The sequence below is a fragment of the Phyllobates terribilis genome, unplaced genomic scaffold (assembly GCF_046119375.1).
Source record: "Phyllobates terribilis strain yellow unplaced genomic scaffold, ASM4611937v1 Scaffold_12__6_contigs__length_324123572, whole genome shotgun sequence".
NCBI classification, from domain to species: domain Eukaryota; kingdom Metazoa; phylum Chordata; class Amphibia; order Anura; family Dendrobatidae; genus Phyllobates; species Phyllobates terribilis.
Window position 1 is genome coordinate 50,835,507 of NW_027362772.1, and position 14,025 is coordinate 50,849,531.

Genomic DNA, 14,025 nt, shown 5'->3' on the forward strand with positions numbered 1-14,025 from the left:
TGCATCTAGCTCTGAAAAAATATTGGGCTTCTGGCTGTGTGTGGGTCTTATTCTATTAATCCATCTATACTGACCTCCATCAGGTTGCAAACTGAATATAATTTTTTCTGCATCTAGCTCTGAAAAAATATTTGGCCTTCTAGCAGTGTGTGGGACTTGTTCTATTAGTCCACCTATACTGACCTCCATCAGGTTGCAAACTGAATATATTTTTTTCTGCATCTACCTCTGAAAAAATATTGGGCTTCTAGCTGTGTGTGGGACTTGTTGTATTAGTCCATCTATACTGACCTCCATCAGGTTGCAAACTGAATATATTTTTTTCTGCATCTACCTCTGAAAAAATATTGGGCTTCTAGCTGTGTGTGGGTCTTGTTCTATTAATCCATCTATACTGACCTCCATCAGGTTGCAAACTGAATATAATTTTTTTCTGCATCTACCTCTGAAAAAATATTGGGCTTCTAGCTGTGTGTGGGTCTTGTTCTATTAATCCATCTATACTGACCTCTATCAGGTTGCAAACTGAATATAATTTTTTTCTGCATCTAGCTCTGAAAAAATATTTGGCCTTCTAGCAGTGTGTGGGACTTGTTCTATTAGTCCACCTATACAGACCTCCATCAGGTTGCAAACTGAATATATATTTTTCTGCATCTACCTCTGAAAAAATATTGGGCTTCTAGCTGTGTGTGGGACTTGTTGTATTAGTCCATCTATACAGACCCCCATCAGGTTGCAAACTGAATATAATTTTTTTCTGCATCTAGCTCTGAAAAAATATTTGGCCTTCTAGTAGTGTGTTGGACTTTCTCTATTAGTCCATCTATACTGACCTCCATCAGGTTGCAAATTAAAAATAATTTTTATCTGCATCTACAGTACCTCTGAAAAAATATTTGGGCTTCTAGCTGTGTGTGGGACTTGTTGTATTAGTCCATCTATACTGACCTCCATCAGGTTGCAAACTGAATATTTTTTTTGTTCTGCATCTACCTCTGAAAAAATATTTGGGCTTCTAGCTGTGTGTGGGACTTGTTGTATTAGTCCATCTATACTGACCTCCATCAGGTTGCAAATTGAATATAATTTTTTTCTGCATCTAACCCAGCCAATAGTTTTGGCCTAATACCACAGTTTGGCCACTCAGCTCTGCTCGGTTACCATCCATTGTTTTTTTGTGCAAACAACTCCAGAGTTGTGAATTAGTTAACCACCAAAATGAGTGGAAAAAGGCCTGCTGCTGGTGGAAAGGGGAATAGGCGTGTTGGGAAGGGGAAAAAAGGTTGTGTCCGTGGGGTAGGTGTTAAAGCAACAGTAACATCTGCAGAAGAAAGACCATCTTCCAGCCAAACTAAAATGTCTACTTCTTTTAGCGGACAATGTGATAAGATCCCTTTCTTACGGCCACGCCAATCGCTACAAATTCCAGATGAGGCACAAAAACAGCAGATGCTTCAACGGATATCAAGTGCTCCTTTAAGTGGGCTCTCCTCCACATCAACTTCAACATCACAAATACTCCAGTCCTCAAAGGTGTCACCCAAATCGCACTTGCTTCCTCACAGCTCCCAAATCTCCAGCTGCCCGTCTGAGTATGAGGTAGAACAGATGGTTGAGTCTGCAGAGCTGTTTACTCATACTATAGCCTGGGAATCAGAGGTCGACTCCAGCGCTTCTGTGAATCCAGACGAGGAAATGATCTGCACTGATGCCCAGAATCTTTATCAGTCGGATCCAGGACCAGACGCAGAAGGTTCTGACCATAATGTAGACCCTCATTCCCAAACTGTAACTCCTGTTGGTGGAGACAATGAGGAAGACGATGATAAGACTCAAATACCTGATTGGAGCGACAACTTTAGTTTTTTGTCAGGGCAGGAACAGGTTGGCTCTGAGGACGACGGGTGTGATAACACACAGGGTGATGATGATGAGGTTGGAGATCCCACTTACTGTCAACCCACAGTCAGCCAAGAGATGAGGTCAGCAGAGGAGGTGGAGGAAGATGCTAGTGACGACGAGGTCAGGTTGCGCCTTCCTGGACAGAGACGTAGTACTGGAAGCACGTCAACAACTGCATCCTCAAACACAACTCTGCCTCTCACCACAAGTCGTGGTGGCTCTTCAGGTCGCATGGGTGCTAAGCCTTGCATAGCCTGGGCATTTTTTCAGATCGATAAAGATGACCCAACTCGTGTTATCTGTAACATTTGTCAGCAAAAGCTAAGAAGAGGCCAAAAAATACATAGTTTGAGTACTTCATGCATGAACCGGCACATGGACATGAAGCATAAGTTGCAGTGGGAAGCTCAGTGTGCTACAATGCGGCCTAGCCGGCCGGGCCAACCACCGTCTGCCATATCTTGTGCATCCGCGGCCTCTTCATCCTCTGTGACTGGGGGGACAGCAGTCACACCTGTTTTGGGGCGCAGACCTGCCACCTCTTTACCCGCAACAGCCAGCGTGATTGGCAGGTCATCATTTTCTTTGGAGGTGGGAACACCAGCTGGTGTTGAGCGCTGTCCGACATCGATAGCACCACCTTTGGATCAAGGCAACCTAACATGTCCGCCTGCATCTTCCTCACAGACCGGCAGTTTGCCGGGGACACCCTTATCAACCCCGTCTAAGCACAATAGCCAGCCCTCGGTCCCTCAGATGTGGACAAGTAAAAGACCATTTCCTCCTAGCCATGAGAAAGCTAAGAGGTTGAATTTCACCATCTGCAAGCTCTTGGCTACAGAAATGCTGCCTTTCCGCCTGGTGGACACAGAGGATTTTCGAGACCTTATGTCTGTCGCAGTGCCCCAGTACCAGATGCCCAGTCGGCACTACTTCTCAAAGAAAGGTGTGCCTGCGCTCCACCAGCATGTCGCACACAACATCACCGCTTCTTTGAGAAACTCTGTGTGTGACAGGGTGCATTTCACCACAGACACTTGGACGAGTAGGCATGGACAGGGGCGTTACATGTCGCTGACTGGGCACTGGGTAACTATAGTGACAGCAGGACAAGGGGCTGCTGTCCAAGTCTTGCCGTCCCCACGAGTTGTGCGTCAATCCTCTTTATGTCAAAGTTCCTCCACTGCTTCTGCCTCCTCAACCTCCTCTCGGTCTTCCACCTGCACCCAAAGCCTGTCTGGTCATGCCACAAGCTTTCTAACTGCGCAGAAGGGATCCTGCACACCTCCTTACTATGCTGGCAGTAGGGCTCAACATCATCAGGCGGTTTTTACATTGAAATGTCTGGGAAATGTGAGTCACACAGCTGAGGAGTTGTGGTCAGCTCTGGAGAACCAATTTCATGAATGGTTGTCTCCACTGGACCTGAAACCAGGGAAGGCCGTGTGCGACAATGCTGCAAACCTGGGTGCGGCCCTTCGCTGGGGCAATGTCACACACGTGCCTTGTATGGCTCACGTGTTGAACCTGGTTGTCCCGCAATTTTTAGCCCACTATCCCAGACTAGATGGCCTTCTGCAGAGGGCACGGTCGCTGTGTGCTCACTTCCGCCATTCGCATCCCGCAGCTCAGCGACTTACATCTCTACAGAAGTCGTTGGGCCTGCCACTTCACCGGCTAAAATGCGATGTGCCTACCCGGTGGAATTCAACTCTGCACATGTTGCAGCGACTGTGGCAGCACCGACAAGCCCTGGTGCAATACGTTCTGACGTATAGCCTGGGCCAACGAGATTCAGAGGTGGGGCAAATCACGCTGGAGGAGTGGTCTCAGATCAGGGACCTATGCACCCTTCTGCACAGTTTTGAAATGGCGACGAAGATGTTTAGTGCTGACGATGCCATTATCAGCATGACTATTCCGGTGATTTACATGCTGGAGCACATGTTAAACAGAATTCGGAGTCAGGTGGTGGCACAAGAGGAGGTGGAGGAAGTAGAGGAGGAGGAGTTGTATGCGGAAGGGCTAACATCTGCAAGGTCCAGACGGTCGGCAGCACCAAGGCGGCAGGCATGTGAGGGTGGGGGAGATGGTTTTACCAGGGCGCATGGTAGCAGCCAAACTAGTGAGGAAGGTGCAGGAGCCCAGGAAGAAGTGGAGGACGAACTGATGGAAGACTCATCAGATGAGGGAGACCTTGATCACATTTCTGTTGTGCGAGGTTGGGGGGAGAGGACAGAGGAAGGTAGCATGATTGTTACCTCGCCACCAACACAACAGGGACTTGGTGCTCCTGGATGCGCAACACACATGAGTGCCTTCTTGCTGCACTACCTGCAACATGACCCTCGAATTGTGAGAATTAGAAATAATCCTGACTACTGGGTTGCCACACTGTTAGATCCCCGGTACAAAAGTAAATTTGCAGAAATTATTCCTGCCATAGAAAGGGATGCACGCATGCAGGAGTATCAGCAGAGACTGTTGCAGAATCTTACATGTGCTTTTCCACAAAATACCAGTGGTGCACGTAGTGAGTCTCACAGTTCCAACTTGCCAACCGTGGGACCGTCAAGTGTTCAGCACTCAAACCGTAACAGAACCACAGTATCTGCTGGTAACATCAATTTTGCGGAATCATTTCACCACTTTTTTAGCCCATCCTTTGCAAGGCCACAGGAGACAAGAAGTCTGACACATAGTCAACGCCTAGAGACGATGGTACAGGAGTATCTCCAAGTAAACATTGAAGCCACGACTGTGTCACTGGACCCTTGCTCTTTTTGGGCTTCCAATCTGGATAAATGGCCGGAGCTAGCCACTTACGCCTTGGAGATCTTGTCATGCCCCGCAGCCAGCGTTCTGTCTGAATGTGTGTTCAGCGCTGCTGGTGGTGTGCTGACAGATAAGCGCACGCGGCTCTCCACTGATAATGTAGACAGACTCACGTTCATAAAGATGAACAAATCATGGATCCGAAACGACTTTTCTACCCCTGTGTCATCCTGGGGAGAGTAAAAGCTTGATGATTGGTTAAAATCACCCTACCAACCGTTTTAAGCTTTCAAATTACTAATCATGTTTATCTGTATCTTGACTGGAAAATAATTTGGGCTTTGTAGCAGTGTGCAGCACTGATCCTATTAGGCCATCTATACTAAAGCTTCACCAGATTTAAAATTAAAAATAATTTTTAGCTGCATCTAGCCCGGAAAATAATTTTGGGGCTCCGAGATGCGCAAGACACATAAGTGCCTTCTTGCTGCACTACCTGCAGCATGACCCTCATATTGTCAGAATTCGAAGTAATCATGACTACTGGGTTGCCACACTCTTAGATCCCCCAAACTTTTCGATCAACCTTTTCATTTTAATAAAGACCAAAAAAATGGTCATTTTTGAAATTATAAGCATTAGCAGGTTGTTAGAAACTGAAATCAAACAGTTTTCAACTCAAAACTTTATTCAATTGTTTTGCATGAGGACAGAATACCCTCCCAGAGCTGTTGCTTAGATGTGAACTGCCTCCCGCCATCATAGACACTCCTTTTAATGATGCTCCAAAGGTTCTGAATGGGGTAGAGGTCAGGGGAGCATGGGGGTCACACCATAAGTTTGTCCCCTTTTATGCCCATATCAGCCAGATATGCAGATGTTTTATGTGCAGCATGAGATGGTGCATTATCATGCAGAAAAATGATCTTGCTGTGAAATACACGGTTCTTCTTCTTGAACCATGGCAGGAAGTGCTGTTTGAGAAAATCCACATACATTATGGAGTTCATCTTTAGCGCCTTCAGGCATCCTAAAGGGGCCGACAATCTCTCTCCCCATGATTCCAGCCCAAAACATTACTCCACCTCCTCCTTGTTGGCGCTGTAGCCGTGTTTGCGTGGGGTGTCCATCAACCAGCCATCCTCCACTCCATCCATCTGGACCATCGAGCGCTGCACGGCACTCATCCGTGAACAAAACTGTTTTGAAATCAGTCTTCATGTAATGTTTGGCCCACTGGAGCCGTTTCTGCTTGTGTGAAGTGGATAGAGGAGGTCGACAGGATGGCGTATGCACAGCTGCAAACCTCTGAAGGACCCTGCATCTTGTTGTTCGGGGGACGTTGGAGGCACAAGCAGCTTCAAAAACTTGTCTGCTGCTATTACAAGGCTTTTTTGCCGCTGCTCTTTCAACCTGACGTAATTGCCTGTAGGAAAGAGTCCTCAATTTGCCCTTATCAGCACGCACACGTGTGTACTGTGAATCAGCTACATACTTCTTGATTGCCAAGACACTTCATCCTGATCATCGCACAATGTTGATTGTAGTCATGCCTTGACCTAAACACTCCACAATTTGTTGCTTCTCAGCAGCCGACACATCCTTTTTCTTTCCCATTTTGGAAGAAAATGTAGGCTGCTTAATAATGTGAGAGAGCCTTCTTAAGTAGTCTTGCCTTTCATTGGACACACCTGCCAAACTAATTAGCACAGGTGTCTGCAATTGCTTACAGTGATATAAAGAGCCCTGACACACATCACCATCAATGAGTTTAACTGACAAACAAACATATTCTTCCCTTATCACTCCTAAACACTTTTTGCATAATAATTTGGAACGCAGTGTACATGTGCTTTTCCACAAAACACCAGCGGTTCACGTAGTGAATCTTACAGTTCTAACTTGCCAACCGTGGTCTGTATGGAGATGTTCAATAAAGGGCCCAAAATTAAGATAACATAGATGGGAGAGGTCTCTATGAATAGGAATTCCTAAGTATTTGATACCCTGTGAGGGACAGGCAAAGGGAAAGTTGGACTGGATGGAATCCTATATGGATTTGGGGAGGGAGACATCGAGGGCCTCAGACTTCGCTGCATTGATTTTAAAATTTGACCATGTAACAAAGTGATCTATTTCAGCCATAACAGCAGGGATGGATATATGTGATTGAGTGATATATACTAGGACATCATCAGCAAATAGAGAGCACTTGTACTCGGTGCCTCCCACCTCAATCCACCTAATATTGGGGTTATGGCGAATTGATGAGAGCAGGTGCTCCGTCACTAGGATGTATAAGAGAGGGGACAGAGGACATCCCTGCCTTGTCCCATTGGTGATTGTGAAAGGTGATGAAAATGTTCTGACGCACCCCCTGGGCCTTGGGACACCCGGAGCCGGACCCTTTTTGGTGGATGCTGGTGGTTGTAGTCTTCGTGGCGGTGACCCGGTTCCGTGGCTCAGGGCGGTCAAACCAGTGGCGGAACTATTTATGTGGTTTTGATGTTTAAATGTCCGACTACGCCACCCGTGGATTGCGGTCAGAGTGAACCGCTGCTACAGGGCAGACCGCTGAGGCTGGTGTTGTGGGTGCAGCAGAGCATAGCATAACTCCCCACGGGAGGAGTATAGCCTCAGGGCAGTGTATGCGGAGGATGGGGGTGATGGTGCAGGGCAGCAGCAGTAACGACACGGAGTCAGTGATGCAGTCCAGGGCCTTTACTCACAGTTCTTATTATCCAGACCACGTCTGCAGGTAACGGCTGCCCACGTCGTACTGTGCTCACCAGGTGAGGGGCTCAGACAACTCCCAGATAACTTTGGAGCACTTCACAGGACCCCCTTTGTGTGTCCTTTGTCTGGCCTTTCTTACCAACACTTCTGTCCGGCTGCCTCGGGCCTCCTCTTGGTAAACTTGGCGCCAGTTTCCCTGACCCTATGTGGTGCCTTCCTAGCGGGTGTAGCGAGGGGCTGCGCCACATAAAATGTCAGAGCCTCCGGTTTCTAGCTGAGGGTCGTTTCCTGCCTCCACTAGTTCGGGGACCGGTCTCCCCCTTTGGCCTGACCCCTCCACGCAGGTGGATTCGGGCGTGCGGTGGCGACTCGCCCGTCCGCACCCCTGGGATTCCTTCATTCCTCGTTCCTGGAGCCTTCTCCGCTCCTCTTCCTTCCTTCTCCCTCTTCCAGGCCTGGGCCTCTGTTACTAGGCCCGCCTCCGGAGCAGAGCTCATGCAGAGCCCCTGCTCCCTGCCACTTCTGCTCAGACTTCTCGGCACTGAACTAAGATGGTGCCCACCTTTTATACTCCCTTCTCAATGCACCCAGGAACTGCTTCCTCCCTGCTCCTGCACTACAGGGTTCCCCTTCCTCAGTGTTCCCTCCCCCCACTCCAGCCAGGGACAGGGACTGTCGTGCCCATCTCAGGGGCATATTGGTCGCCCTGCCCCACGGCAATGTGGTGTAATGCATGCAGGTGTCGGGTCCTGATCCACACTCCATCCTTACCTGAGAGTGAGATATCACACCTCTGGGTGAGGTGCAATACGTCTGTAGCAACCGAGCCCTCAGGGTGCTACAGTTCCATTTATCTTCAGCCTAGGTGACGTATTGCGATACAGGGCCGTGATTTTGGCTATAAAAGGGTCCCCTAGACCCCTACCCCAAGCTTTTTAAGAGAATCATGTATGGCGTGCCAGGAGACTCTATGAAATGCTTTCTCAGCATCCAACGAGAGTATCTAATTACAAATTTTTAACTGCATCTAGCCCAGGAAATACTTTGTGCCTAGTAGCAGTGTCTGCTAGTCAGCGGATTATCCCGGCTGTTAAGTAAGCTACACCACCTGTAGTTTAGACACTTAATTTTTTCAAAGGAAATGATTCGGGACCATGGGATACTTATTGAAGAGCATCAGGAGGCACCCCAAGGCATAGGGGCTGGGACTCACAGTAGGATGCCTTGCGGTGGACAGCCGAGCTCGATCCTTATAAAAGCTTTTTAACTGCAGCAGCTTTAGTGGACGCTACTGGAGCTGGAATTACGCGGCTGCTGGCATGAGACTTGCCCTCCAATAGATCCTTGTAAATGGATTTAAAGTGTATTCATTCAAATTAGAGAGACAATTTAAATTAAAAAGCTTAGAGCTGCCTCCACCACAGGGGGGCTCGCTCGACCCACCAGCGGACAGGCACCATTATTGGGAGAGGGGGGCTGGCTGTCAGGGTTCACCGCGGCTCTGGCACAAACCCGGCGACACGGAGGTGGCACGGGCAGGAGCGGACTGGCCGTGTCGGCTTCTCACTTTTTGGATTTTAGAAGGGCATGACATGCCTATATCTGTGTCTCCCCCTCCTTTTACTCCTCCACCTCTTTTATTTTCGCATGACTATATGTACTTGTCACTTTTCCATGTGTTAGTTATGTCTTCTGAGCAGTTTGTCAGCTTTTGGACATCTTTGAAGGTGTTTTCTATGTGTTTCTATGTGTTTTTGTTTGCCTGCCATTGGTTTTAACGGTGTTCGAAGGTGGTCGACGAACAGTTCGACGAACAGTTCGGCGAACACACGGGTGTTCGACGAACCGAACCGAACTCGAACACTACGGGGGTGGCTCAACACTAATTGTAGCCATTTGGTAAATTCTAAAAAGTTCATTTTTTTTCTCAATAAAGTACACTCTGCACCCCATCTTGACTGAAAAAAATCAGAAATGTAGAAATTTTTGCAAATTTATTAAAAAAGAAAAACTGAAATATCATATGGTCATAAGTATTCAGACCCTTTGCTCAGTATTGAGTAGAAGCACCCTTTTGAACTAGTACAGCCATTAGTCTTCTTGGGAATGATGCAACAAGTTTTTCACATCTGGATTTGGGGATCCTCTGCCATTCTTCCTTGTAGATCCTCTCCAGTTCCATCAGGTTGGATGGTGAATGTTGGTGGACAGCCATTTTCAGGTCTCTCCAGGGATGCTCAATTGGGTTTAGGTCAGGGCTCTGGCTGGGCCAGTCAAGAATGGTCATAGAGTTGTTCTGAAGCCACTCCTTTGTAATTTTAGCTGTGTGTTTAGGCTCATTGTCTTGTTGGAAGGTCAACCTTCGGCCAAGTATGAGGTCCAGAGCACTCTGGAAGAGGATTTCATCCAGAATATCTCTGTACTTTGCCGCATTCATGTTTCCTTCAATTGCAATCAGTCGTCCTGTCCCTGCAGCTGGAAAACACCCCCATAGCATGATGCTGCCACCACCATGTTTCACTGTTGGGATTGTATTGGGCAGGTGATGAGCGGTGCTTGTTTTTCTCCACACATGCCGCTTAGAATTATCAAAAAAAAGTTTTATCTTATCAGACCAGAGAATCTTATTTCTCATTGTCTGGGAGTCCTTCATCTGTTTTTGAGCAAACTCTATGCGGGCTTTCATATGTGGAGGAGAGGCTTCCGTCGGGCCACTCTGCCATAAAGGCCCGATTGGTGGAGGGCTGCAGTGATAGTTGATTTAGTGGAACTTTCTCCCATCTCCTTACTGCATCTCTGGAGCTCAGCCACAGTGATCTTGGGGTTCTTCTTTACCTCTCTTTACCTCTCTCACCAAGGCTTTTCTCCCAAGATTGCTCAGTTTGGTTGGATGGCTAGGTCTAGGAAGACTTCGGGTGGTCCCAAACTTCTTCCATTTAAGGATTATGGAGGCCACTGTGCTCTTAGGAACCTTGAGTAATTCAGAAATTCTTTTTTAACCTTGGCCAGATCTGTGCCTTTCCCCAATACTTTCTCTGAGCTCCTTGGGCAGTTCCTTTGAGCTCATGATTCTCATTTGGTCTGACGTGCAATGTGAGTTGTGAGGTCTTATATAGACAGGTGGTGTGCTTTCCAAATCAAGTCCAATCAGTTTAATTAAACACAGCTGGACTCCAATGAAGGAGTAGAACCATCTCAAGGAGGATCACAAGGAAATGGATATTTCAGTTTTTCTTTTTTTAATAAATTTGGAAAAATTTCTACATTTCTGCTTTTTTCAGTCAAAATGGGGTGCAGAGTGTACTTTAATGAGAAAAAAAATGAACTTTTTAGAATTTACCAAATGGCTGCAATGAAACAAAGAGTGAAAAATTTAAAGGGGTCTGAAAACTTTCCGTACCCACTGTAAGTTTTGCTCTGGCACCATCCTAACCACAGGAGGTGCTTGCATATATTGACCTCATAGTGGTCTAAAGTTAAATGGCCCCTGTGTTGGTACATGTGCAGATTTAGATCTTGCCATCACTGGCACCATTTTATTGAAGCCCACTGCGAGGTTAATGTGGGCAAGCGCCACCTGCAGTTAGGATGGTGCAGGAGTGAAATTTAAAACAGTAACAAGATACTGACACCAGAGGCAGCTGAGAGGCCGGAGCAGAGCCGAGCACCCTGCCCACAGTCCCACCCCATAGGTCCGCCTTGATGCATGAATAGCTGCACACAAATATTTTTACATAATTAAAGAATAACTAGTCTTTTTAAAGTGAAGGTACCTATTAAACCAGTTGGACAGCTCCTTTATACCAATACATTTAGTTTAACATTGGCTAAATCAAACAAAGTCCAAAAATATTGTAACCATCTGGTCAGTGGGTCACCAGAATACTTAAATGCATATCAACAAATATCTCAACCCCAGGGTTACCTGGCTAGAAATATAGAGTGAACAGCATGCTTAATAATAATTAAAGATACTACTTTATTAACTGAATATTTAAAGACATTTCATAAAAAGTAGATACCTCAATATATCGTAATGAGTGTGTTGGGGCTTGTTCTGCGTCCCTCTACACCGACGCGCATTTCATGACACTTCCTGAGTAGAGGGACACAGGATCAGCCCATGACACACTCATTGCTTTCCCCACTGTGACAAGTTCCCAGGTAGTTATACTTATAATATTAGCTGAACTCTTTCTATTTAAATGCACGTCTGTGACAGCTTTGAAATGACTAGGAGACACTTGATTACTTTGAATATGCAACTGGTATATTGTGAATGGGATGTATGTTGAATTGGTTCTGTGCCCCTTTATATTGAGGTGTCTACTTTTTTATGAAATGTTTTTAAATATTCAGTTAATAAAGTATTATCTTTTATTATTAAACATGGTGTATAATCTTTTAAGGGGTTGAGATACTTGTCGATATGCATTTAGTTTAACATGACTAATCCCGATGACAGGTTCTCTATAAGAGCAAGACCAGGCAGACAGAACATTTATCTTAATCCAGTACTATTATTATTATATTTCAAAATCTTTTCACAACTAAATCAAATAAAGGACAAGATCTAACAGGAGAACTATCTTCTTCCGAGGAACCCTCAAAATGGTTCTTCCAGGAGAACAAGCCCAATAGTTTTGTATTCCGGGTAGGATAAAGTATTAGACCTGCTGGATTGTTACTTTACTTGAGTTGCCTCCTCATCTTCAAGTGAAATCTTGTGGGTTGTTTTTTAGTGTTGCAGATATTATTTGATTATGATGTCCAGCAAATATCCCATAAATGTGCATGAAAATTCAACCTACCATTATAAATACTTTTAAAAGACCTTACCTGTCCATAAAATGGCACAGAAAATAGTAAAAAGGACAATCAAGATCCTAATCATGTTCAAAAACACGGACGTTTTCTGGGCAGTATCAAATCTGATTTTCTTTATGCGCGAGCCCGACGACTGAAGCATTTATATGCTGATATGTGGGCTGTGTCATTGTTTCTGTTTAATCAACAATCATATCAACGTCTTCTATAAGTCAGGTCAAACTTCATACCATTGTGTTTGTAAGCTTCTAAGTTAAAAGAGTATTTTCATCTTCAACATCCTATCCAAATATGTAGTAGGTGTACTAATAATATAGGCAAATACCTCCAATTAGAAATGTAGTATAATTCTTCTGAATTGACATGTTCTTTATACAATGTGCAGGGCGTTGAAGTAACTTAAGTATTCACGGTTACGACCACTAAAAACTAACTGTCACTATATGAATACCTAAGCTCCAGCAATGCTGTGTACATGGGGTAAGTGACAGAGTGAAGATATTGATCCTTTAAAAACTTTAATTTGGGACATAGGATGATTCCTTCACCAATGTCTCCATAGGACAAAGTACCCAAAATCAAAAAACACTCAATACTAAAACTATATGAAAGACCATTATATTATAGCTCTTTCGTGGCACAGGGATCTTCAAGCCAACAAAGGAATTTGTTGTACTTGGCTGTTTCCTCTCTCTGTCGGAATTGTCATTCTGAATCAATTTTGGAAATTCTGAATCAATTTTGGAAATGGAAATGGAACAAATAACCAACATCTGAGCTAATCTAAAGTCCTCTAAAATTGTCACTCTGTCTAGGCTGCCTCAACTGAAATAAATTTGCACTCCCAGAACATCCATAAGGCTCTTTAAAAAAAGAGTAGACCAGGACTTTCGCAAGAGTTGAAAAACCTTAAATCCTCCAGGTAAACTGCATTTTTGAAAGGTTTACCGTGCATGAAACCAGGATGATTTTCTCATTGAACAGAGCACCAGCCCATTAAGCAGGTGAGAGAGGCAATGGAGATGATGAAGAAGTATTGACTATCCAAAAAGTAGTGTGGTCTGAATGGGGCATGGTTATGAGGAAAAAAATATCCTACCGGAAGGACATCGATATAAGTTGTCTAGAAAGATCATAAAAAGTGGGTTTCCTAATTGTCAGTGAAAGAGTTAAGTGCTACAATCATGTACTTTTGATTCTGTTTAAACAACCTGACCAGGGCGATGAGCTCCTGAAACAACAATATACTTGTCTTAATTTTACATCTTGCTTGTTACCAGGACAGCATGTGCCTGAAACTACAATATTTTTCCCTTATTTTTGAGTCTCGCTTCTCTTACCAGGTGTCACACCACGCCAACCCAAGTGTACTAGTTGACAATAATTTAATCTTTATTTTTGTTTTAAATGTTGTAGCTATTTATTTTTTAATTCAAAAATTGGAGCGATCATATTGGAGCAATGTCCTTCCTGTATTGTTTATGCACACACTACAGCAGGATGTAAGTGCTTTATGGAAGATTGAGGTGCATCTGTTATGTAGAGCAATGCTTATTCTAAATTAATGTAGATGAAACCAGTTTGATTTTTAGTGGCCACAAAGTAAATTTTAATTCTAAGAAACATCCAGGTGTCCATTACCATTAAAGTGCTTTAAGCTTCAATCAATTTGAAAATCGGATTATTCAACAAATTAGTATACTGTATTTTTTTGAGTAATCTATGCTATAGAAATATCTCTGCAAGGACCTGACCTCAGAGAACAATGAGGTTACTTTTGAC

At 44.8% G+C, this 14,025-nt stretch overlaps 1 protein-coding gene across 1 annotated transcript in view; it reads right to left on the reverse strand.

The window, feature by feature from the left end:
- LOC141173045 (phospholipase A2 inhibitor and Ly6/PLAUR domain-containing protein-like) overlaps positions 1 to 12,372 on the reverse strand; it is a 117,688-nt gene extending 105,316 nt beyond the window's left edge. The window contains exon 1 of the mRNA XM_073657678.1: positions 12,256 to 12,372. Within this exon, the coding sequence (XP_073513779.1) occupies positions 12,256 to 12,310 (55 nt within the window). The 5' untranslated portion in view covers positions 12,311 to 12,372. The remainder of the gene's footprint in view (positions 1 to 12,255) is intronic.
- Positions 12,373 to 14,025: the final 1,653 nt, after the last annotated feature.